This window comes from Chiloscyllium plagiosum, unplaced genomic scaffold (assembly GCF_037043375.1).
Source record: "Chiloscyllium plagiosum isolate Xiang-an unplaced genomic scaffold, Cpla_swu_hap1 HiC_scaffold_20, whole genome shotgun sequence".
Lineage (NCBI taxonomy): Eukaryota > Metazoa > Chordata > Chondrichthyes > Orectolobiformes > Hemiscylliidae > Chiloscyllium > Chiloscyllium plagiosum.
The window spans coordinates 56,855,965-56,883,357 of NW_028270158.1; the positions used below are offsets into that span (position 1 = coordinate 56,855,965).

The 27,393-nt window shown below is 40.5% G+C and overlaps 1 protein-coding gene across 8 annotated transcripts in view; it reads right to left on the bottom strand.

Moving 5' to 3' along the window:
- Window positions 1–432: 432 nt before the first annotated feature.
- Window positions 433–27,393, bottom strand: part of tsc2 (TSC complex subunit 2) — an 81,278-nt gene continuing 54,317 nt past the window's right edge. For 6 of the 8 annotated variants that reach the window (XM_043711192.2, XM_043711191.2, XM_043711189.2 and 3 more), the window contains 12 exons: window positions 26,698–26,907; window positions 24,277–24,345; window positions 20,193–20,356; window positions 16,877–17,385; window positions 14,633–14,711; window positions 13,466–13,552; window positions 11,427–11,613; window positions 9,454–9,593; window positions 7,812–7,890; window positions 6,884–6,975; window positions 5,842–5,940; window positions 433–1,309 (listed from right to left, as the gene is read on the bottom strand). In XM_043711192.2, coding sequence (XP_043567127.2) covers window positions 1,067–1,309; window positions 5,842–5,940; window positions 6,884–6,975; window positions 7,812–7,890; window positions 9,454–9,593; window positions 11,427–11,613; window positions 13,466–13,552; window positions 14,633–14,711; window positions 16,877–17,385; window positions 20,193–20,356; window positions 24,277–24,345; window positions 26,698–26,907 — 1,958 coding nt within the window. In that variant the 3' untranslated portion in view covers window positions 433–1,066. Of the gene's footprint in view, window positions 1,310–5,841; window positions 5,941–6,883; window positions 6,976–7,811; window positions 7,891–9,453; window positions 9,594–11,426; window positions 11,614–13,465; window positions 13,553–14,632; window positions 14,712–16,876; window positions 17,386–20,192; window positions 20,357–24,276; window positions 24,346–26,697; window positions 26,908–27,393 lie in introns of those variants that run through there. The other 2 variants (XM_043711190.2, XR_015760596.1) reach the window with 2 other exon arrangements.

The window sequence follows — 27,393 nt, forward strand, 5'->3', positions numbered from 1 at the left end:
AGAGGTGGATTTTTGTTGCATAATTTCCAAAGTATGTTGCATGTCTATATGTTAGTACTTTGTTGTCTGATTAAATGGCACTATATAAATGCAAGTTCTTAGAGTTTATGCATCATACACCCAGTACACTGGAAAACATGCAGGATGTTTTCAAGTCCATATGACTACATAAGCTTCCAGCACAGGCAGACATGTTCGTTGCCACATAACTCAGTCTTTTAGATCCTAGCAGAATGCAAACAAACAGTTGCTGAACAGCAGCTAATCAGATTAGTAAAGGGGTCAATGCAACAGCAGTTCCAACTTTCACCATCTTACAAAAATATATTTGGAGCTTTATAGCAGCTACCAATTCTAAAATAAAAACTAAGAAGATCAATTGATCCCAATGATTTGCAATTTGTACCAAACAGCCCATAATACTTAACGGAACAATTTTTAAATGCAATTTATTCACTTTTAGTGGAATCTTAATTACATCATTCAACACTGACAACTGTGTTCCAATTGTGTGGAGAACAACACTCATTCCTTTACAAGGTAATTGCACAACATCAGTTATTACAAGATCAGAAAGGAACTGAATACAAGTATTCTGCTCCAGTCATACCCTTCCCACCCCAATTTATTTTAAATTGTCTAACCCTGTGGAAGTTTACTTTGATCAGCAAACCATTTCAATACCAACGTGAGTATGACTTCGGGGTAGTTTCAGACCTCTCACGGATTGCTTTCAAAATTGGAAAAGTAGGCTGTTTCTTCAAACCATGATACCCATCATGCAGATCGAGAAAGATGCAAGTGAGAAGATCCATAATTAACAACAGCTTGGATCACATGCATCTTCAAATGGTCCATTGCCTAACGGGGACACATCCTTGGGAGAAGTCAGTTCAAAGCAGCATTTATCTTCACATCACAAGTAAAGATATTCTGCTCCCCCCACCCCCCTCCCCCCCAACCTCCCCTCTCACCCACTTCTGCAAGCCAAGCAATCATTTGGCTTTCATCACAGTATGGTGTACATATTGCGCACATTTAACAGGTTTTGTCCGTGAGAATGCACCTAAACAAAGTCTGTGAAATCATCCACAGTGGACATTAGCCTTTTCCGCTGGCCTGTTTCTGCACTGGCAGACTGTGACGGTTGCTGTTGCTGCTGAGAGTGCTGTGGACCGTAATGGTGGTGAGGAAGGTGCTGCTGTTGTTGATGGTGATGATGATGGTGATGGTGGTGAGTTTTACTCTGACCAGCAGCATGAATCAATGAAATTCCAGCGTTCTGACGATACTGCAGGTCTTCGTACACCTAGGTAGAAAGAAAAATATGTAACTTTTGCTCCAGAGAGAAACTTTGGACAAAGAAACGCTTGAACGTACCTATACCCACACTCACGTTTAACTTTTTGAAGCTGTGGAGGAAGGGTAGAATTTTGAAAGGGCATTGACACATTGGTGGAGTGGGAGATAGGCAGCAGTTCAAATGTGGAGAAATGAGGGCTGATAATATACATTGAAGGGTACTATTCCAAAGGAAATACAGGAGCACAGAAAGATGTAGATGGGCACAATTCATGAAAGGTGGCAGGACAGGTAGAAGGAGCTGTTAGAAAAAGCATACAGTATTTAAGACTTCATTACTAATGGCAAAGAGTACAAGAGCAGGGAGGTTATGCTGAATCTATACTAGACATTGGTTAGACTTCAGCTAAAGTACCGTTCACTATTTCTGAGTGGCCAACTGTTGGAAGAATGTGAATGCATCAGACAGCGTGTCAAAGATATTTAGGAGAGGGGTGAGACACTCGGGAAAAGACTGCAGAATTTGGGATTGCTTTCCTTGGGGATGAGAAGTCTAAGAGGATATCTGTTACAAGTTTACTAATTCATGACAGGCCTGGACAGTGAATAGGGAGAATTTGGTCCCTCTCAAACATTAAAACTATGCCCTTTGGTTATCAAAGTGCTTTTGCAAAGGAAGAAAATGTTAGATGAGAAAAAAAACTTTATCACACAGGAAGTGGTGAGAGTTTGGAATGCACTGTCTTGAGGTATAGTGGAGACATGTTTAATTCAAGATTGGAGTGGTGCTGGAAAAGCACAGGAATTCTGATGAAGGGCTTTTGCCAAAAACGTCGATTTTCCTGTTTCTTGGATGCTGCCTGACCTGCTGTGCTTTTCCAGCACCACTCTAGTCTTGGCTCTAATCTCCAGCATCTGCAGTACCCACGTCTGCCTACATGTTTAATTCAGACATTCTAGGGGGCATTAGGTTCTTTTAATTCGAAACAAACATGCAGGATTATGGAAAAGAGGATGGAGATTGGCACTAAACCAAAATGTTCAGAAAGCTGGTGTAGCCATGGTGGGCTGAATGGCCTTATGCACCATAGTAATTCTGTGATAGTTGGTGAGGGAACCAAAAAGGAAAAACATCTATTTGATCACTTCCTCATCAATCTACTTGCTGCAGACACATTTGTCCAAGACACAATCAATCAATAAAACTGAGCAGTACACATTTTTTGTGGAATTGAAGTCCTACTCTCACTCAAAGGGTACACTCCATCATGTTGTGTTCTACTAGCACCATGCTAAATGGGACAGACTCCAGCAGATCTAGTAATTCCAAAGTGGGCATCTATGAGGCATCATGGGTCAGCAGCAGCAGCACAATCATAACTTCAAGGCTCAGCATATCCTCCCCTCTACCGTCAAGCCAGGAGATCAGTGCTGGTTCAGTGGAAAATGCACATGAGCAGCAGCAAAAATGAGGTTCAACCTGGCGAAGCAACAACGCAGGATGACTTGTAACCTAAACAACGGAAGCAGCACGCAATACAGAGGGCTCAGTGACACCACGGCCAATGAATCAAATCTAAGCTTTGCAGTCCTCCACTGGTGAACCATTAAACAATTAACAGGAGTGGAGGTTGTGGTGAAAGGGTTAAAATTGTGTCCCAATACATGTGTGAATCTAACCGAAAATGGAAGGTGTCGCTTAGTCCCGTGTGAATCTTATTATACACCTTCCCGTGTGAATCTTCTTATCTGTATGTAACCAGAATGGAATGTGTTTTTTAGCCTTGCTCTGCTGTTCACATGAATGTTTATATCTGGAAAAGAGTATATCAGCTGGAAAAGTCTCCAGTTTGGTAGAGTCTGCTCCGGGGTTGCGTTTAACCGCCGAGCGTGGGTTGTTGGCAACCGCTCTAAGAGAACTGACGGCTCCCAGTTCCGGTAACACGTAGAGTGAGTATAAACCAGACCCGTTGTAAGTACGAGACCTGGTTGTGGCGACGCTGCGGGGAATAAAACACTTATATTCTAGCAGACTCGCCTCTTGGCTGTTTGTTCTGTGTCAGACTACTTTCCTGCGAGCCTGGTCCTTGACCTTGAGAATTTTTAAAAACATTTTGGCGTAGTCGGCAGGATCAATCGCAATTGAGGAAAGATTTTGATACAGAACAATGTTTTGGAAAAAGGCTAAAAAACACATTCCATTCTGGTTACATACAGATAAGAAGATTCACACGGGAAGGTGTATAATAAGATTCACACGGGACTAAGCGACACCTTCCATTTTCGGTTAGATTCACACATGTATTGGGACACAATTTTAACCCTTTCACCACATTCCACTGCTTGGCCCAATACATGTGTTGCATTATGATTCACACATGTATTGGGACATAATTTTACACCACAGAGGTTCATCAAAGCCATGGCAGCCCAGCAAACTAGTGCCACAGACAAGGCTGAAGTATTTGTGCTATCTTCAGCCAGAAGTACCAATGATCGATCTATCTTGGTTGTACCTGAGCAGATGTCAGTCTTCGGCAAATTGATTCATGGCACATGATTTCAAGAAATGACTGAAGACTCTGGATACTGCAAAAATTAGGCTTCCTGGCAACATTCCGGCATTATTACTGAAAATGTTGTTGTTGAACTAGCTGCAACCCTATTCAAGCTTTTCCGGCATAGCTACAATACTAGCATCATCCCTAAGCATGTATCTATATTGCACAAAAAAGTGGAAATCCAATCATCACTTTACAGATTATCATCAGCAAAAAGAGTTTGCTGACAATGCTCATCAAGTAACACTTGCAAAGGCATAACATTGTCAGTTTGGGTTCTACTAGGGCCAGTCAACTCTGGGTCCAATCACAGACAAAATAGCTGAACTTCAGAGGCGAGGTGACAGCAACTGTCTTTGACATTGAAGCAGCATTTTACAGGTAATGGCATTGCAGATTCCTATAAAATTGGACTCAATGGGAACTGAGGGGAAATTCTCTGCTGGTTGGAGCCATAACTGACAGTAAAGGGAGCTGGTTGCAGTTATGGGAGGTTGATCACCTCAGCTCCAGGAAATCACTACAGGAGTTCCACAGGATTGTGACCTCAGCCGAACCATCTTCGGCTGCTTTAGTGACTTTCCTCCATCACAAGGTCAGCAGTCCGAATATTCACTAATAATTGCACCATTCGTGACTCCTCAGATACTGAAGCAGTCAATGATCAAATTCAATGAAGCATGTGCAATAAGTAGCAAGTAACATTCATGCCAGGCAATTAGTACCTCCAATAAACCAGTCTAACCATCGCTTCTTAATGTTCAATGATATTACCATCACCAAATTCCCTGCTAACAACAGGGGATTACCACTGACCAGGGCCTTTATCGTGTTTGAAGAGCTGGCCATGGGCTAGGAATTCAGCAGCAAGTGACCCACCACTTTCACTAACATCTTCAAGGCACAAGTCAAAGTGTGATGGAGTACTCTCCACTTACCTAGAGGAGTGCAGCTTCTACAACACTGAAGAAACTTTACACCATTCAAGTCAAAGCAACCCATTAGGGCTGGCATTCCACCACCACCTTCAGCATTTACGCCCTTCTCTACTGACGTACAGTGACAGCAGTGTATACAATCAACAAGATGCATAACAGTAACTCACCAAGGCCTTTATTATTTAGAAAGATAGGGGCAACAGACATATGGCAACACCACCACATGCAAGTTCCCTTCCAAGTCACACAGCAACCTGACTTAGAATAATATCAGACTTCACTGTTGCTGGATCAAAACTCTGGAACTCACTTCCTGACTGAGAGTGTCTCATCACTCCCGAGGATTGCAGAGGCTCAAGAAGGTAGATTATTACCATGTTTTCCAGGGCAATTAGGGATGGGCAACAAATGCTGGCCCAGCCAGAAATACCCATATACTCTGAAAGAATTTTTTAAAAGACTTAATTAGTTTATATCGATGCTAATGCTGCCTATGAGCCCCCTCTCTAGTCCACTCCTCTCTCCCAAACTACTTGCATTAGCATAATCTTCTAGTCTGGACTGAACCTCTGACAAGCTTCTCCTCCTTTCAGAGGCTGCTTCTCTGCCAAGCTTGCTTCTGACAGGGTAAGTAGCAAACATGAGCCAGATCCAGTCTGTGCATGGACGAGCAGCGAGGAGGCACAAGGTGGTGGTGCTGAGGTGTCCCGGGGCCAGAGATTCACAAGTTGTCAGGCCGGGCCAGATGCAAAGCAGGAGGCTGGGATGACAGGGATGGAGACCACTGGAGCCTAATTTTAGCTTATAACTAGAATTTCTTCTAATTTACATAACTTTCAACCTCGGTGTGTAATAAGTGACTTCTTCATCATAGAACAGTACAGCTTTATGAGAAAGAGGTAGTTTATTACACACAAACATTGAAACACTAATTACAAGGGGGCTACATTATAGCATGTACAAATTCATAGTTCACAGGACATTGACATACCCACCACATGAGCATTTCAGAGCTGACAAGCAATAGGCAATATCTGTACCTTCGATCGAATCCGTTTGATCTGTCGCAACCTAGCTAGCCACTTAGATGCATACGCTTCTGAAGGAACTGCACTGTTGTGGTGTACAAGTGAAGCCATCTGGTGTAAACAAGAAAACATCGTTCACAGCATTGAAACTATAATGTAACTAGCAACAGAACTGTTTTACCAAACCAGAAATTGTCTCGTCTGTGTCTAAAAATGATAACCACATTGCATTATAAAACCAAGCAATTCAGAATACAATTAAAATCTTCAATCGGAAAGAAAAATACAAAAGCAGTTAACATCCCAGATGAACACTGCAGGATAGTAGCTTGACAGGTTTAATCTTGCATTACATTAAAGGGACAGTCTGAATTAGAAATGGTCCAAATTCCTGGGAAGAACAAATATTTTGAATGCACCACAGTCAGTGCCTAGTGCTCTGCAAATTCTGGCAAGGTCAACAACAGTTTTGTAAGTTATAAACTCATAAGATACCAACTGTGCTAATGTGACCCGAGAAAGGTATTGATACAATCAGGGAAGTACCAAAGTATAAAGTTTCACTCTGGTATTGTGCCTGAAGAATTGAGACACTTGGTAAAGCAAGAGTAACAAAAAAGAAACAAGTTTCTCAACAATCTGATAAAGGATCAGTTTGATGTATTCATCTCCAGCAGGCACGTTAACAGGAATGACCAATGACTAGTCGATAGCCACATGCTGAAGTCTGCCTTACTTCCACAGCCATCTCCAAAATACACATCAAAAGGAACAATGAGATAGAAGCTGGCATCAATTAATGTGAAGAGCATAGCCCTTGGCCAAATGGCTAGCAATGACATGTATCAGTCAAAAAGAAAAGTAAACAGGCATATAGGTATGTTATCTCAATCATACTACTTACTGCCCTAAGACTTTGGATATGGGCAGAAACCTGTGTTGTGACTGGAATTAATGAAAATTGAAATCTGGCCCATTTTGGTTTGACTATAGCTAACCCCTGATGTTCTATCCACAAAAAAAAAGCAAAATTAAACAACTTCCTTATACTTACATTTGCATGCAGAGCCATTTGTCGCACTAACAGGGGAAGATTCTTGTCTGATACAATCCTTGCCACATTTGTGTCAACCAACCCCTCCATATCTACAAGACAGGAAAAGAAACCTGTGTCACCTACTGAGAAACTGCATCCAATTTAAAATAAAAATACATCTTCATTTGTAGTTTTCCCCCAATTAATAGATGTTGGGATTCCATTTAATTTATATCACCGAAACAGCCATTCAGCACAATTGGTCCATGCTACTCCACTAAAGGATCCTTCTCTTCATTTGACCTTAGCAGCATAATTTCAACTCCTTTCAACTTCATGCCCTTCAGCATCCTCTTGGCCTCAATTATTCCTTTCAGTAATGAGTTGCATATTTTGAATTCACTGTCAAGTACTCATTTCCACAAATACAAGACAATTAATCAAAACATGAGGTTGTAAAAGATTCAATTTTGAGTCAATATAGTGAATTCATAGAATGCAATACTTGAATGAGAAGATTACAAATATTACTCCACAACTTGGGCGTGTAATCTAGCAACATAAGAGGTAACGCATGTCACTTTCTTAAATGCTTCGGGATGTTAGGAATGCTGAGTACAGACAAAAATACAATCTTTTGCATTAAAATATAGCAATCCATATTTGTATTGACATATTAAACTTAGTGCAGGATTAAATAGTATTACATAAAAATAAATCATGTTTCAGCATTTGAAGCACTTTGTTTTTTAATACATACAATCAGAAAATGCCCATGTTTAGCATGCAAAAGTACAGCAATTTAGTGTTACCCTGGTGAATATTTAATGTTAGAAATTGGTGACAATGAGTGGTAGTATATGGTGTCCACAACATTCATTTCAAAATAAATGCAAACTTTATAGTGATGAGTTACAATAATCAGTACCTTAAACCAGTCACTTACCTTTTCGGGCTTGTAAGGTCACTAGGTTGCTCTCAAAGTCTAAAGGTTTAATAATTATTTCAACAAAGTTAAACTGACCCTATTAAAATGGGCAGAAAAGAAGAAAAAGCAGTTCAGACTGTGAGCTTCTAAAAAGCAGATCTAATACACATCGAATTTGATAATAGCAACCTGTTCGCATATGCTGACAAAGCAAACATATAATTCAGGACAGCAAATGGAATAACACATCACAACACACTACATGGCACAAATTAGAAGGTTGTGCAAAAGGTAGAACTTACACTGCTTCAATAATTTGTAATTATGCAAACTTCATGGCATAATTGCTTGTTATGTTCTCCAAGGTGATTTCAAAGCTCACCCCCAAACTCACTGAGGATTATACTGAAAAGTTTATTGGGAGCATAATCATAATAATCTCATGTTGCAAATATAATTGGAGTTTAAGCAATCAACAGAATATACAACAACTGGGCATTTATCCCAACTAGTCCATTCTGGTGTTGATGCACCACTAGGCACCCCACCAGTATTGATCTATCAGCATTTCCTCTCATTTTTTCCTTCCTCATGTGCAGCTGGATTCTCCTTGTTCTGCTAATCCAAGGGGACTGGAAAACAGTGGGGAGTCACATCGGGACACGTCCTCATGCATTCTTGTGTCTGGGACAGGCTGTCGACTGGATCAACTGTTCTTCTACATAGGAAAGCAGTAACTAGTCCAACGTAGGCCATTTTGAGCCTCTGTTGGTAACTTTTACCAATGTCAAAGTAACCCTTTGCCAGCTCAATCAACAGGGCCAATCTAGTAGCAGGCCAAGCAGCATCACAGCCAGAGGTTCCCAAGCCATGGAGCTAAGGAGATGAGTGGCTACTAGTCAGATGATGTCAAGAGTGTGTGCTGCTGGAAAAGCACAGCAGGTCAGGCAGCATCCGAGGAGCAGAAAAATCGACATTTCGGGCAAAAGCCCTTCATCAGGTCAGATGATAACTTGGCCTACAACAACACAATGGCCTGACAGACATCAGAAGACTTCAGTACATTGCTTTTGTGTTGGCCATCAAGACTGCCCTCCTCCGAATGGGTTGGAAACTTAGCTCACTGGATGGTAACAGCAAGTTCAGTATCTCCATTTGGTTGTGAGGCTGAAGTCTCAAAGCCCTTGGGAAAATCAGCCTGAATTTATCTTCCTCTTAAAATTATCAATAATCTGTACCTCAAATCCTCTTTGTGGCAGCATGTTCCACATTTAACCCCAAGCTATAAGTTAATTTCTTTTAAATTTTCTTATCAACCTGTTCAGAGATGTTATTACACACCTGTGCAGCAGGTGAGACTTGAACCTGGGCCTCCAAGACCAGGGGTAGAGACATTACCACTGTGCCACAAGAGTCCTGCTAGAATTCTAATCACTCTCTGGCTTAAGAGGTTCCTCCTGAATCTAATCATTGGATTTAATAGTAACTGACATGTAGTTATCGTACCTAGTTTCGGCCTCCATACAAAGGGAAAGCCAGCATATGGTAAGGTGAAGTGGGGCAGGGAGAGAAGGCTGCGGGGGAAGGGACAGGGAAGAGGGTTGAGGAGTGGAGGGGAAAACGATGAGGGAAGAGATATAGAAATTGAAAAACAAACTACCTTTATCGTTCCCAGTTTGTATTCTTCCTCAGTGTCCTTGTATATCACAACCACATAGTCATTCCCGATGTGCCGTTTCTTATTACAGCAGGCTCTATCAGATTCTTTATTTGGCATCAAGGTCGCAATGTGAAAAATTGCTTCAATTATTGAAAAATAAGAAAAATTCATCATTGCACAGGAAAATGCTGAAGGAGTAGAGAAAATCTAGTTTCATAAATGCACAGGGGTCATCCAGCCAACAGTGAAAAATGCACCATATCTGTTTAATAATATTAAATCTCTCTCCCAATGAAGACCATCTGGAATAAATTGCTAGTCTTTAATAATAATTATAGACTTCCAAATGATCAAAAAAATCTGGTTTACTAATGTCCTTTTGGGAACGAAATCTGCCACCCTTACCCACTCTGGCCTTCATGCATTTACAGATGTATAGCAATATTGTTGATTCTTTACTGCCCTCGGAAATGGCTGAGCCAGCCACTCCGTGAAAGAGCAATTAGGGGACAGCGGGAAATGCTGGCCTTGTCAGCATTTTTCCAAGGTAAAAAAGACAAAATTCAGGTGTGATGTGCAATGAACACCTTAATCAAGGTCATTAATTTTACACAATTGTTCAAATTTCAAAAGACATCCCACTATGTCCAACTATATCTCCAAACTGAAATCTTTAGACTTGTTTTACATCAAAGTATCTTGTTATTACATAATAATAAGCCTTCTGATTTTGAGTCAAAGAATATTTAGTTTAAAAAAAATTAAGGTGAGGGGAAAAGATTTAAAAAAAGGACCAACTGGGCAACCTTTTCACACAGATGGTCGTGCGTGTATGGAATGAGCTGCCAAAGGAAGTGGTGGAGGCTGGTACAATTGCAACATTTAAAAGGCACCTGGATAGGTATATGAATAGGAAGGGTTTAAACAGGGATGGGGCCAAATGCTGGCAAATGGGACTAGATTAATTTCGAATATCTGGTTAAGTTGGACCGAAGAGTCTGTTGCCATGCTGTAAAACTCTACGACTCTAAATCTGAAGTAAAAGAATAAGTTCCTCTGGGGCAAAAACAAATACTTTAAAAATACTTGTAATGGTCATCACCAAATAGAATGCTAAGTTGAACAAAATGTTGCCTTCTTTACTGGCTCAATCAGCTGTAGACAATGGGAATGCCCTCTGCATCAGTTTAGTCCATCAGAATTGGGTGTGTTTGGACCAAAGAGGGGTGCAGGGATGAACACAAGGTGAGAAAAGGGATGAAGTAATCCCTTAACTGAACAGGAAAATAACCTCTTGTCACATTTGCATCTGCTAACATTAATGAGTCAAGTTGAGCAAGGACAGAACTTAATACATAAACCATTTCATTTCAAGGTTAATTGGAGCTGAACATTTGAATGGATGAATACACATTAACATGTTGGAACCTTGCCTGCTTTACTGGCATTCTTCATACTCAAAAACTAGCTTCTCTAAACTCAAGCAATAGAGAATAGGCCTCCCTGGAAAGATCAACTGTTGTTACACTACGTTTGCACTTTCCCATTAAATACAATTACTTTTCCTACTACGGACTGGAAGTTAACAGGTAAGTGATTCCTGGATGTCAGCTGTGTCAAGCACCAATGTGAGTTGCAACATTCTTGCCTGAGTCAGAAGGTTAAGGGTTCAAGGTGACCTCCTGGAGTTGAGGGCAACAGCCTAAGATGACACTCCTGCGTAGTGCCAAGGGATCCACATTTGGAGGTGTCATCTTCAAGTTGAGATGTTAGACCAAGGTCCCACCTGCCCACGCAGCAAATTGTCAGCCTTGGAAGTTGTGACTCCTCTGTCTTCATTACCATAGGATCTGCTGGGTCCACCACTCTCAATCTAAGCATTGAGCCTGGCCAAGTCAACCAAACAACTCACCAAACACAATTTACCAAACCTCAGCAAGGCTACCCCTATGTGGCAAGCTGAACTCATTTACCTTGCATGATGTCGTCATGCCAACAGTAGGTAAACTGCCCATCATCACCATATGTGTCAAGGCCACCGAGGAAAATCTGCTCTGGGTTACAGTCTTGAAGATAGATTAATTTGCCAAGGCCTGTAAGGAACTGTGCATACCTGGATGAGCCGTATGCATTGGACAGAATTTCAACTTCATTATTAGTCTGAAACATAAGACAATAAAACGCCAATTAAACCAAAGGGTTTATTTAATACATTGAGGGTTTACTTAAGATGCTGAAGTTTGGCGTGCAAGGCAAAATACACAGTAGCATGTAACACTCAAGCTAATTTCTAGGGACTAATCTCAATGAGAGTATTATAGAACAGAGGTGTGAAATAGGGATTAGTTACCTCACAATATCAAGAAAATCAGTGACTAATGGGGTCCATACAGGAATCCTGAAACAGATTATTTATGCTTTTCATTTAGCAATCACTTAACTTTGGACAAATGCTAACCTTAACTTGCAGTTTCTTTTGATGAAAAATAAGGAAAACACCCAAAAACCTGCTAAAAACAGAAGAATTTTGAACAATGGCCCAGATTCTCCTGTCTGCAACAATGCTGATCACTGCTGACTGCGAAGATGGGTTTGCTACAACCTCTTTGCACGCTTCCGGTCAGGATCTCAATCCTGACAACAGCAGCAATGGATCACCACAGCCAGTCACTGAAAGCATTGGCAAAGAGAAACACCACAGAATACCGACATTCAGGGGCTTATACACTTCAGTGATTTGATGAGGAGCTGAGAGAGATAGCACGAGAGAGAGAGAGAACATAACACGCACGAGAGAGAGAGAACATAACGCGCACAAGTGAGATCAAGTGTGAGATTGCATCCATGAGAGGGAGTCTGTCTATGGTTCTGGAGGTTGGTGAGCTATTTGGGTTATGTGGGTGAGATTTGAGGCGGGGGGGGGGTCCCGACGTGAAAGGTGAGGCATTCTTCCTCCAGGTGTCAGGTAGTTAGGGAGTGGCGATGGAGGAGGCCCAGGACCTACATGTCTTTATCGGATTGGGAGGGGAAGTTGAAATGTTCAGCCACGGGGCATTAGGGTTGATTGGTGTAGATGTCCCGGAGATGTTTTCAAAGCGCTCTGCGAGTAGGCGTCCTGTCTCCCCAATGTAGAGGAGACCACATTGGGAGTAACGGATAAAGGGTGCAATCGACTCAATGTGTTTGCGAAGTTCGAGTCAATGGGAAGTGGACAGTTAGGTTGGGTAGGAATTTGGACAGAGGTTTGTCGGTGTGGTGGCTTGAGTGATGCTGTACGCGCTGGGTTGCAAAGATTAAAGTGTAATAAACGACAGTGCCTGACTGAGGATTGTGTACATAGCCCAAGTCTCTGACATGGAGATAAATGTAAGAAACATTCACGGAATGCCCTGGGCAGTACAAATAAGCCCATCAGAAGTTTAAACTTTGTAGATACTTTTAACATTTATTTGCATATCAGGATTTCTGATAGGTCCTAAGGGCAAACTGGTGGAAATCTTTGCACCCATCATTGGCAGCATCAGAAATTTGGCCCATTATAGTTTTATGTCCATTTGATTACCACCAATGGTGCTAAAGCTGGAAATTTCAAAGTGGAGGCAAGGTCAGGTCGCCAAAATAGGAAGGAGTGGGAAGCAAACTCTTTGATTGAAATGAAAACAAAAATTTTTGAAAATACTTAGCATGACAGGTAACATGTTGCAAGGATACAGAATTAATGGTCAGACCAGTGGCCTTTCTTCAGCACCAGAAAAGAGCTAGCAATGTGACAGGTGTTAAGCAAATGCAGAGATAAAGAAACTGAAGGGAACGACACCAACAGAATGGTTTCAGATGGGTGGAAAGCAGGATAAAATTAAATGAACTAGATGACAAAGAGCTATTGCAAGAAATCAAAAGACAGATCTAGGTAAAGTATAAATGGGAATAGCAGTCTCTAGCAGTATAGCCATAACAAAGTATTGTGGAGGTGAAGATGGAGATGACTCATTGAGCTGGGAAAAGCCTTTACCTGTCCTTCTCCCACATAGACAACTCCAATCTTGTGTGTGTCATAAGGCGGCATCTGGTCCAGAACTTTAATGGCTCGCTCTGTGATCTAAATTAAAAAAAAACTCTTCATTAGTTACCTATAGCTAACAGCGCATACATCTGCAACAAACAACTTTATAAAATGCACAGATATTAAATATACTCGCACTTTTTGTTTGCAAAGGGGTGCCACCATACATATTCATAATTCAAGCCTGCATCTGAACATGTATCACTGTACGTTCACAACCACCAACAAATCGACATTGTTGAATGTTCTACCCAACACCATTGTGGTCATGATGACACCAACAATTCAAGGAAAAGGACTCATTACCTTCTCAAGCAACTGGTGTAAGCAACAAATGCCTTAGTCAGCATCTTATCGACAAAGAGAATCACAGCACAGAAGGCAGCCAATCAACCTACTGTGCTGTCTCAGCTGTTTGTAAATGGTACTCCACCAATCCAGTTGAGTCCTGTAGCCTTGCAACTGCTTTCTTTTTCTTCAAATTATTTTTCATTCCTTTTTAAAGTTATCACTGAAACTGTTTCCACAAACCTTTTGGATAGTAAATTCTTGATCAGCAACTCTCCATAGAAAAATAAAAATTCTTACCCCTCTTCAGAAAAAGATTCCAAGATTTAAATATCCTACAACTGCTTTCATCAATTCCCAATTTGGCTCGACCTTCCAACTCCTATACTCAATACTCTGACCAATAAAAGAAAGCATACCAAACGCCTTCTTCACTGTCCTATCTCGCTGCGACTCCACTTTCAAGGAGCAATGAACCTGCACTCCAAAGTCTCTTTGTTCAGCAACACTCCCTAGGACCTTACCTCTCCAAATAATTCTCTTCCCGGGGGCGTGTTGCTTCTCTTACCCACATATCCGGACAAGGATCATATTAAGGCAACTCAAAGCAAACTTTCTTGACCATTTCTTTTCAATTGACAGAAGGCAACTTCATCAAGTTTCTTTTTCTATTATGCTATGATCCAATAAAGAAAGGTTGAAACCTCAGTGGCAACCGTGTTTCTGTCCACTTACCTAATACTAATCCAAACAACACTGCATACTCGCCTCATTGTAAAACAAGCAACATGCTTTGGAGTGGTGACCTGAAGCTTGAATTTCACTCACCTCAGTCTTGGGTACCAGAAGGGGCTTGTTAGCTTCACTTCCAAAGAATGGCGAATGATACAACTGTAGGAATACAAAACTGCAAGGGAATCAAAAACACAGAAACATAGAACATTTGCAACACAAGTGACAGTCCATCTTTTCCATGCCAGCTGAAGTTGTAGAGTCAAATCCTATTTTTCATCTTAATCTGCAGCCCTGTAGGTCAAAGCTTTTCAAATTTCAAACCCCCATATTGTTGAGATACAGAAAGGATTCCTTCCTTGAACATTCTTTCAGGAGTTCCAGACCCATCTCCAGTGTCTAGGAAAAGAAACATTGCCTCAATTTCCCTCTAACATTTCTGTTAATTTCTTTAAATTTATGGCTAATACTGCTAAAGGAAAAAGGCTGCTTCAATGTACCCTATCCAAGCAGTTCTTAATTTTATCCAAATTCACTAAAGCTCCCCTCAGCCTTCTCTGCTTCAAAGAAAATAACTCCAGTATTTCCAAGGCTTCCTCTCCTTCTTCGGATTAAATTCAAGGTTATATGATGATTTTAAATACATAGGTACTTGGGGAGCAAGTATAGGAATTATCAAAATCTGTGGCTTGCTAGAATGGCAGGATGGCTGTATAACATCCTGGTGAAATTGTAGCAAAGAATAGAGTTTTGAGAGAAAACACCAGAGCCTTAAAAAAACAGGCAGTGAGAATAGGTGCCCAAAACTAAGTTAGTGAAGATCAGTAAGAACAGGGGTGAAGGTGAATGGGTCTCATTGCAGTTAACAGTTAAACAGTATATCTTAGAAAAGCTTCATAGTTTGTTAGCAGATAGAAGATGGCATGCAGGCCAGGAAGAGAACAGGAACAGCTCAGCCTGCTGCCAACAAACGCATGCACAGGGTCTTAGCAGCAGATGGGCTGCAGCAGCAAACAGGTGAAAGTAAAGGGTCCGGTCACTGTGATGTTGAAAGTAGGAGACGTGCAGTTTAGCCAAGAGTCAAACAGTGCTACAAGCTTAAAAACCCATCTCGCTCAATGCAAGTGTGGCCAGGCAGGAGGTGGAATCTGTGGCAAGAGAACAAAGTTTGTGGGGTGAGAAATTGGGAGGGGTGGCAAAGTCATTGACCATGGACTACACAACGTCGGTTTAGAGAAAACCATAATTCATTAGGATTGCATGCCGCATGAACACAGTCTGGTGACAGACGCAATGGGAGGGTTGAGAGAGTTGGTCATGTGGTGCAGCTGGTTGTCATCATGTGAAACCTGGTTCCATATCTTTGAATAATATTGCAGAGATGTCACACAGGAATAGCGTCAACAAAAGATCTTCAACGGGGGTCTGAGATACTTGCTCTTACTCACAAGCTAAGGTAATCATAGAGCCATACAGCAGGGAAACAGACTCTTCAGTCTAACCAGTTCATGCCAATCATGTTCCCAAACTAAACAAGTCCCACCTGCCTGCATTTGGCTCATATCCCTCCAAACCTTTCCTATTGACGTCCTTATCCAAATGTCTTTTAAACATTCTAAGTTGTGCTGCATGCACCATCTCCTCTTGCAGTTCATTCCACACACAAAGCGCTCTGTGTAAAAAGGTTGCCTCTTTGTATCCTTTTTAAATCTTTATCCTTTCACCTTAAAAATATACTCCTTAGTTTTTGAACTTCCCCACCTTAGGAAAAGGCCTTTCCTATTCACCTCATCGATGCTCATGATTTTGTAAGTCACTATAAGGTCATCCCTCAACCTCCTAGGCTCCAGTGAAAAAAGCCCCAGCTTATTTTTATATCTCAAACCCTCCATTCCTGGCAACATCCTGGTAAATCTTTTCTGAACCCTCTCTGGTTTAATATCCTTCCTATAATTCATTCACACTATCACTAAATTTTTACATTTATCAATTATTTTAAAATGGATTACAGTGATCCAATCAATAAAAATGCTCATTATTAAACATGGAAATTATCCCATGAAGATCTTCAGGAACTTTTGCATCAATGTAGTGTTTTAACCTCGAGCATATGATAATTAGAACAATTTGCCAACATATATAATTGGGGTTAATTTTTTTATCAAATAGTATTCCTGTTTTTTGGATCTTACTGTGCATTATAACAAAGACTGCAGTTCAAAACAACTTCATTGGCTATAAAATGCTTTGGGACTGCCCGAGTTTGCTGACAGGCACTATATAAAGTCTTCTCTTTGTCTTTCTAAAATCTTTTTAAATACAAAGAAAGACCAAACATACCTTGGGCTAATCCCACTAATTTTTTCTGCATTCGAAGCTGTGGATCTGTTCTGAACCCCATCGCGTTGTGACCTTCTCTCCCTCCTTGATGGAGCAGAATCAGAGATGGTGTGACCCCTGGGTCTGTACCGGTTTGGCGACAGAGGGGGTTCCTGACTTTCTGTCGGCTGCAGGTTTTCCAGTCTGGTGTTCACATCATTGGTTTCAAGTTTGCCATTTGAAGAGCATTCCTCTTCAATGCTTTCAGTGCGGCTTCTGGGCTTCCCTTCAGCCACAGGTTTCCCAGGGAGTCCCTCTCTCCCATTTAGTTCTGTCATTTCTTGCAGGTTCTGAAGTTCGGGGGAGGAGCTGGATTTATTGAGAATTTGAGCGTGGTCAATATTGAATTCTTCTTCCGAGGGATCCACAGCTAATGAAGATGGCACAACCTTTTCTGTTGCAATTCCCATAATCCCACTATCCTCCACTTGAAGGATTTTGTCTTCCTCTTGACTCGAAGTTGATGACGACTGGGGGTTGGAGGAGGAAAATCACTGATTAAAGCAAACCACTTATTTATTCAACATTAATGAAACCGTTTGAAAGCTTTGGCAACTGCAATACGTTCATTATAGTCTATTTGAATGCAATAAACCATTAAATATTCATTTTTCACATTGTCCAGCTTTGTCAAGACATTTACCAAATTATAGAGATTATATAGGTAATGTACCACAGAGTGTAGTAATATATGTCACCTTGCCCGCAGTGCTGCCTAAAAATGTATATGCACGATACAAATTTAGAAAATGACAAATGCACAAGAAAATACCAGAAAATCTTGACTAATTAAAAAGATTATAGCAGGGAATTTGGATAAGTTCCAAATAATCAAGCAGAGTCAAGGGGATAACAAATTGGTATGGATAGAAGACTGACTGGCTGGCTAAGAGGAAGCAGACAGTAAGTACAAATAGGTCTTTTTCAAATTGGCAGGATGTAGTGGGTAGTGTGCCACAGGGATCAAAGCAGGAGTCTCCGCTGTTTACAACTGATATAAATGAAGGAGGGACAGAGATCTGATTGCCAGGTTTGCTTATGGTACAAACCTTGGTAGGACAGTATGTTTTGAAGAGGGCACATGGAGACTACAAAAATATCTAGATAGGTTAATCAAGTGTGCAAGGATCTGGAAAATGGAGCATAACTTGGGAACAAGTGAAAATGTCCATTTTGACATGACAAAAGTGTATTACCTAAATGGTGACAGCTCAGACATACACAGGGACTGCAAAACGTCAGTATGCAGGTATGGAAAGTAATTAGGAAAGCTAATAGAATGTTATCATTTAGTGAGAAGGGAATTGTATACAGGAGTGAAGACGTTATGCTTCAGTTACACAGGGTGCTTGTGATACTGCATATAGAGTATGGAGTACAGTTCTGGTCATTTAAGGAAGGGTACAATTGCATCAGAGGCATTCAGAAAATGTAACCCAGCTAACACCTGGAATAAGAGAGTTTACGAATGAGGAAAGATTAGAAAAATCCAGGCATGTGGCTGCTGGAATTTAGAAGAGTAACAGGTAACTTGATGGAAACATACAAGATCCTGAGGGGTCTTGAAAGGGTGGACATGGAAGTAATATTTCCTCATATGGGAGAATCCAGATATAAGGATCAGTGTTTAAAAATCAGGATCACCCATTTATAAAAGAGAATTGAGGTGAAATATTTTTCTCTGAGGTTAGAGTGTCTTTGGAACCTGGCTCCCAAAAATGGTAGTAGTAGTAATATAGTTGCTAATACTTAAAGGCAGAGACAGATATATTCTGAAGCAAGGTTGTGAAATGGTATCAGGAATGGACTGGAATGTGGAATTGAGCTTACAATCAGATCAGTCATGATCCTAATGAACAATTGAGCAGTCTCGAGGGGCTGAATGGTCTACTCAGAATCTTAATTCATGTGCTTGTCGGGAAGATGGTATGAAGAAGAGAACAGAGCAATTCAAATTTGCTTACTTTTATTTCTTTAGAATTTTAATTGCTCAAAACCTCCTGAAGCCCTACTGACTTTACAGCCAATGAAGCATCCTTGAACTGTAAAAAGTCATTACTGTCTCAGAGAACTAGAGGGCTGCTCTTGAGGGAGAAAGAAAGAGAGAGACACAATTAGTAATGGTGGAACCTGAACACCACTATATATTAGGCAAGGGAAGAAGCTGAAAAAGGGGGTCCTTTATAGTAACCCCTGCCAATGCAGGAATTAAACCCATGGTGTTGGCATCACTCTGCATTGCAAACCAGCTGTCCAGCCATTTGAGCCGACTCTACTTCAATACTTTGCAGTGTATTCACAGTTGCAATACATGAAATGCGGCAACCAAATTGCACATAGCAGGGATCCACAAACAGCAATGAAATACATGACTAGGTAATCCGTTTTAGTGGTGCTAACTAAGGGAAAAATATTAGTTGGAGAACTTGCTTGTTCTTTTCAAAATCATGCCAACGTGATCATTAATATCTAATTTATAAGGCAGATGAGGTCACTGTGTAGTATCTCACATGACTCAGACAGTGCCGCACTGTGGTGTGGTACCAGGTTAGGTGAAATCCCCTGGTGTGGGGCTGAAACCACAATCTTCTGACTCAGAGACATTAGGGCTACATACTGAGCCAAACCTGACATCTGCTACTTAATGAGACTTTTTCTTCAATATAATCACAGCTGGGCAGAATTTAAAAGAGCTGGATGACATACAAGTCTCAGCCCAGTCAGGCTGTGAAAGCATTCAGAAAAACAAAATGAGTAATGCGACTCCAGAAAGAAAGGTGCAGAGTGGTAAGCAAATGGGAAAAAAAAAGTCATGTGAAAAACGGAGGCCGGCAGGTAGGACCTGAAGCCAAATGTTAGTTCTAGAATGCTGCAGAGTTCCAGAGGAAATGTTGACATACTGATTTTCAATCACTTGACATTCATTTTGGATGTAAGCATGTAGTAGGCCAAAACACCTGAAGGATCAGAATGGTCTGTGTTTTGTATGACAGAGATAACATAGCTAGCAAAATCACCAATCAGCACTAGGTCTCTATATATTAAGGTGACTGCATTGTGAACAATGAACACAGCAGAATGATACATCAATCAATCGCAATCTCAAACAACCAAACTGGGTCAAAGCTAGTGGTGCAAGGTTGACAAAGACAAGTTTTGTTTAATATGCAACCGCGTGAATTAAACCATTGTACTACAGCAAGGATTGAAAAGAAAAATAATAAATTTAATGAACAATAGATAATGGCCTTCCGAAGACAAAAGTGCTTTCACTTACTCTACTGCAGTGCACTGGACTTTTATCATAGCTCTCTGCAGGCATGAAGATTGGCTCAGATACCATTGCCTCAAAGTCTTCAAGTTCTTGAGATTCCACAGGAGAGTCGCACACCTTCAAGTCCATCCCAGGCCCATCACCTTCCTCTACCACTGCAACTGAATCTACAAATTCAATCAAGATCAGGACTTGCATTGTTTAAAACAATATTCCCTTTTATCTAACTGCAAAACCTCTGAACAGATGAGATCTTGTTCAAGGTACATGAGGAAGAGTTGAGGATCAACGTTTTAACCTCTCAGAATTCCATGCAAAGCATTAGCAGTAACACAAAAAACTGCAGCATTAAATATCGAAACTAACACCTTCCACCCACGTCAAATGAAAACTATCCTTCGAGATTTACTGAAGCCATCTATTTAACAATCTATTTAGCAAATTAGTTCAAGTTTAATATTGAGTAATTGCCAACATGGAATAAATTAGCAGATTTATAAACACTATTCTGATTGACAACAAAACTATCTTCTTCGTTTGAAGCAATTTGGAACACTAATGCGTAAAAATAAAAAGGATATAAAAGACAATTATCTTCACCAAAATGTACCAATTCAGTACTTCAAAAAAAAAATGCAATCTCTGTTAAAAGCAATATGCAAAACAAGTCACCGTGTTTTATCTATGACAAATCGTTAAACTCAAAAATAGCTGTCTTTTAGTGTTATATTCACGGCTGGGAAGTGGCTAATTCTTTTCCTAGACCAACTTCTCTAGTGGTCATAATGTTTTATTTTGATCACATGAAGTAGCCAATTGTAAGTGTCAAACTGTATGGGTTAGTATTAGGAACACCAGGCAAGTTTCTTTAAATTAACAAAGTTTGCCTCGTCTATTACAAATAAAACTTACTCAAAAATGAAATGATTATTGATAGTTTGGCCTATACAGTTTTGTTTTAAACATATACCTACCCTTCAAAAAGTTAACATACACATAGAGTCATAGAGATGTACATCATGGAAACAGACCCTTCGGTCCAAAGAAAAACAAAGAGAAATGAAAATCTTGCAGAGAGTTAACTTAAAAGCACTTTGGAAAATTACAGTGAAACTCAGGAGAAAATAAAAGTCACTGATTACCCAAATGGTCGCACATTGAAAGTTATTCTGCACACGTAAGGGGAAGGGGTGTCTTTGAGGAACAGTTGTGATTGGTTGAAATCACTTCACTGGAGACAGATGTCAAAGAAATCCTCTTCAGGAGTGGTAAAGATGACTTCTAATGGTTTTTCAGCTCTCACATTTTGCTGAGAGGAATTGTAAAGAAAGACAGAGGGAGCATAGAGTTGTTCCAATTCAGGCAATGTTTCTCAGAATCTCACTGGGTTCAAAATGTACTAACTTTATTCCACCCCCAAGTTGTGCCAGGTAACCTCTCTCAAAATCCTGCAGACTAGAAATTTTCATTTCAACCCCTACTACATACAGATGCACTACTGCTGCTTTTGTCCCTACTGCCTTTGTCCCTTTGCAGAGTGCCCTAATTGTTAAAAGTTCAAAGGATCCAGTCAAACTTATTATAAATTAATATTTGGATCACACTTTTTTATAGCAGACATAAAACACATGCTAAGGGCAATACAACAGCTTTCGTCTAGCTTTCTTTGTTCTTGCATTTTATAAAAAGGAAACAACAGTATAAGTGAGAAAAAGTGACCACAGATAATTCAATATTTGCAATGAACTTTCTGATCACGCCCTGCAATAATTTGTAGTTACCTTAATGGAGAAAATCATCCTAAGGCACTAGTTCTCCAAATATATTAGTTTCCAATGACTTTAGATTAGATTAGATTAGATTCCCTACAGTGTGGAAACAGGCCCTTCGGCCCAACAAGTCCACACCAACCCTCCGAAGAATAACCCACCCAGACCCATTCCCCTACGCCCTACTAATGCACCTATCACTATGGGCAATTTATCATGGCCAATTCACCTGACCTGCACATCTTTTGGACTGTGGGAGGAAACCAGAGCACCCAGAGGAAACCCACGCAGACACGGGGAGAATGTGCAAACTCCACACAGACAGACAGTCACCCGAAGCTGGAATGGAAACCGGGTCCCTGACGCTGCAAGGCAGCAGTGCTAACCACTGAGCCACTGTATTTAAACTTTCAATATAATGCATATACAACATATGGACTAAACAGAGTAATGGAGTTTTGATGTTTTTCCTTTGTTCAATTAAACAGAAGATTTCAGCTGGGACATGTTTTGATGCATTTATTTTTTAAATGCAAGCTATGCTGTGCTCATTGACCCCAAGTGACAACAAAACCAATGCTACTTTTACTGGAACAACATAAGATGAAGCATTCACATTCTCAGACTCCTTTGTCAAGGAAATTTGCCAAATTCAAAGTCAAACTCAGGGTGAGAAGATTGTTAATTGGCTGATTTAAACAAAAAGTTCCTCTGTTTCGGTATTTTGCTTACACAGCAACTAATACCACCAGCAGCACACTAACGTATCTATTTCGCTTGTCCTTAAGTCCTAATTCAGCTTTCTCTTTATTTCTGTAGCATACCAATCCGTTTTGCAACTAACATACAGTTAATTGCTTTTATTAAACCGAGTCAATTTAAACAAGTATCAATCACCAAATGTTAGAAAACCTTATACGGTCTTTGATATATGTATTAAATTTTGCTGGACTTGTGCACCAACTTTATCCCTTGCTGCAGCTAGGAATAAGACAACAGCAGATTTTTCAGCCCTGGCATATTATGAGATATGAAATAACCTTTAAAATTTCTTGTTCCTTTTTGTTTGCCCCAGCGTAGATTTTAGTAGGAATTTGGTAAGTGCGTTATGCCAAAAGTGTGTTGTACTAAAAAGATTAATCCTATTTAATCATTTAGCTGAATGCTTTTCTTAAAGAGTAATCTGGTTAATAGGACCAAGAAATGTTTGCATTGTTTTTATGCTTTAACCTGTAGATTCAGGAGACCTCAATACTTTAGTTCAGCAACATATTTAATATAAACTGGAATGGCTGCACTTCCTCATTACACGCTTGATGATGAGTAAAACATAGATCTGTAAGCCAGATTCAGTCAATTGTTAATCAAAGCACTAGTTTTCAGAAATTTAGTCCTCAGTTTCTCCTTGAACTTAAACTGCACATTTGATTTTGCACCCTATTACACCTCACTTTTTGCTGTACTGTTGGAGCTTATTAGAACTGAAGATGACTTAATGCGAGCATATAACCACATCCCTGCCACTTACTAATTTCATGCAGTTATATCTTGTCATGAGAGTAAACATGAGGCAAGTTTACTTGCAGCATGACTAGGATTATTACTTGCCTTGGTTTTGAGTCAGGATCCCATACCCATCCACTTGGTCATTATTTCAGTCACCCTGGTCATCAGGCATTGAAAATGGTGACATTCAATTTCAATAATCAAAGCCGTTAATTCATTAGGTTTCACTTATCAGCAAATTAAAATAAAAATTCCATATCCACATAGTGACCGTGCATAGAGTTCAGCAGGATATTTGATGGTGGAGGGATGTAGGGTCCAGGTTCAAAATGAGGAAGACAAATAATAGTTATTTAACAGCAACACCATAACAACATAAAGAGTCTTGTCTATTGGAAGCCACGATATATGAAGAAAGAGTGCATTTACATTAAAGGTGTTATGAGAAAACTATAGCTTTTCAAATGTATGAAACTAATATTGCTATACTCTGCACCAAATAATGATTTTCAAATAAGCTGGTTTCAATTAGCAGTGCATGCTTGATTAGTTTCAACTCGACCTAATAATGAGACAACTAAGCCTTTTGTTAATAAGCAAATTGTTCAAATAAATATTCACTCATTGAAAATAAATGGTTTAAGGCAAGGCTGGCACTTTGTAACATCAAGTTGGGAGAATTCCATGCTCCTCCAGCTAATTATTACAATAATTTTTTTTTCTCTCTCACAAAAGACACACACAGCTATGAAACAGCACGCAATGCATGGGCACTAATGATTCATGGGAGTCTTAAGTGTGCTACTGTGTACCTGCCCAGGAAATGCTCCTGTGCAACTTTTCTTGACAGCTTGTTTGGTACATAGAAGAGAAACAATCGACTGCAAAGGGAAACGAAATCAGTGGCTGTGTGAAGCACAGGACACAAACTTAAACAAAAATCCAAACAATTGATTTGCGTTAGAAACAAACACCAAAAAAAAACCTGTTGCAGATGACGTTTGATGCAAAATCTACACAAGTTTTAGTAGGAGATACATTTAAAAACACAAGCCATCTGAATCTCAGATTAATTTTACAGGATTGTTAAGTTAACAAAAGCTTAGAAAAAATTTGGAAATTAGACTTGTGCAAAAAAAGGCATCTACCTATGCAAATTTTAAGAATAATTAGGGACCTTGCTTTTCCCCGGGACTATGCTACCTTCCGCTTTTTGCTCGGAGAATCAGCAGAAAAAGGGACAAAGACTGATACGCCACACTGTGTTTTCCCTGAACTTCTACTGCCACGCTGTAATGATGCAAGGGGGCCTGTAGTTATTAACATTTCTACTCTAACACATCAGGTGGAAAAGCCAACCGGAGGTAGAGGCAGGCCTTTCATGCCTCATTCTCCAGCAGATCTAATTAGACCTGGCAGTCTAATGCTTAGGCAATTGTTGGAAACAGAAGGCGTGTCCCAAATCTTCCATTTTTTGCCAAACCTCAAAAGGCTGGAGAACACATTGGTAGGCAGCACAATTAACTTTAAGTATCTTAGTCTCCATTTCCCACAGCTAGCAGCCCCACATTCCAAGTATTAAGTGTGGTTGCAGACTCAGATTTGCTACTGCACAATTGGCACCTTGCCTACACAGATAGGCCTGTCCCAAATTGAGAACTGCCTCAGGTCAGGACAAACAAGAGCATCAAATTCATCACTTGTCATTTTGCGTGGAGGGCAAAAGGAAAGTCTCCCCGAATAAGCATGCAAAATACCAAATTAAAAGGCCTGAAAACAATAGCCAAGACAAGAAACATTGCACATGAATAATGTACAATTTCTAGATTTAACAAAGTTTGGGAGAAGATTTGTAGCTCGGGTGCTCGTTGTTGTGGTTCTATTCGCCGAGCTGGGAATTTGTGTTGCAGACGTTTCGTCCCCTGTCTAGGTGACATCCTCAGTGCTTGGGAGCCTCCTGCGAAGCGCTTCGGTGATGTTTCCTCCGGCATTTAAAGTGATTTGTACCTGCCGTTTCCGGTTGTCAGTTCCAGCTGTCCACTGCAGTGGCCGGTATATTGGGTCCAGGTCGATGTGCTTATTGATTGAATCTGTGGATGAGTGCCATGCCTCTAGGAATTCCCTGGCTGTTCTCTGTTTGGTGTGTCATATAATAGTAGTGTTGTCCCAGTCAAACTCATGTTGCTTGTCATCTGAGTGTGTGGCTACTAAGGATAGCTGGTCATGTCGTTTCATGGCTAGTTGGTGTTCATGGATGCGGACCGTTAGCTGTCTTCCTGTTTGTCCTATGTAGTGTTTTGTGCAGTCCTTGCATGGGATTTTGTACACTACATTGGTTTTGCTCATGCTGGGTATCGGGTCCTTCGTCCTGGTGAGTTGTTGTCTGAGAGTAGCTGTTGGTTTGTGTGCTGTTATGAGTCCTAGTGGTCGCAGTAGTCTGGCTGTCAGTTCAGAAATGTTTTTGATGTATGGTAGTATGGCTAGTCCTTTGGGTTGTGGCATGTCCTCATTCCGTTGTCTTTCCCTTCGGCATCTGTTGATGAAATTGCAGGGGTATCCGTTTTGGCAAATACATTGTATAGGTGTTCTTCTTCCTCTTTTTGCAGTTCTGGTGTACTGCAGTGTGTTGTGGCCCTTTTGAACAGTGTCTTGATGCAACTTCTTTTGTGTGTTGGGGTGGTTGCTTTCGTAGTTTAGGACTTGGTCTGTGTGTGTGGCTTTCCTGTATACCTTTGTGGTGAATTCTCCGTTCGGTGTTCTCTGTACCATCACGTCTAGGAATGGGAGCACATTGACCTGGACCCAATATACCGGTCACTGGAGCGGACAGCTGGAACTGACAACTGGAAGCGGCAGGTACAAATCATTATAAATGCCGGAGGAGACATCACAGAAGCGCTTCACAAGAGGCTCCCAAGCCCTGAGGATGTCACCTAGACAGGGGACGAAACGTCTGCAACACAAATTCCCAGCTCGGCGAACAGAACCAGAACAACAGATTTAACAAAGATTTAAAATTTTTAAAAGCATCCTAATTAATCATCTTAGCATAAAAAACTGCGTGAAAGCTTAATACTCAAGTAGATTAAGGTTTCATATTATTTCTTAGAGTACCTAACATTATAGTCACTCTAAAATATAACAGAATTTCAGGGACAGAATATAAAATAATATGCACGCTTGAAAGTGAAGACTGTGAAACTGATGGTTAAGAAGTGGAAACTTTCACTAACCAGTGTTGAATCGCTGAAGCAAGGTGGGTTTAGCTGCTCCAGCAGTCGAGCATGGCATGGATTCTGATCGACTGGGACCATGCTGGCGTGGATCAGTCACTCTCTCTACAGCCATTAGCATTGTGGACAGTTCTTGTAGGGGCATGTTGTTTATCTCAGATGAGAATGGACTTGGTGGATTTTCCAGACACAGAAGCCAACTTGCATTACCTGCAAGGAACCAAAGTTAACACTATTAAGAAGTATTAAGACAAGAAAAGTAAGTTATTCCAGGTTCTATTTAAGAGCCATAACATGAAAAAGCACAGCTGTTTTTTTAATAACAGAAGAATTTCACATAGTTTTAATGAAAAAAATTAACTTATAAGAAGCAACCATCAGGAAATTAAGAGTAAAAATTCAACTTTTCAGGAAGGTATGAGATGTGTTTAAGACCTAAGTATGACCTGTGGATGGAATAAGATGAAGGAGATGGGAGGAGGCACCTGTGAAGCAGATACACTGACATGGACCATTTGAGTCAAATGACCCGAAAGCACGCCACGTAAAATACTATGTAACTAATTCACACAATAGACAAGAGGCATAAAGGACTTTATAGACTTTACGACAACAGGGTATATAGAACTTACAGAATCACGACAAGTACTGATTTTATAACCTTCCTTCACAATATTACTCTCTATTAACTTCAAT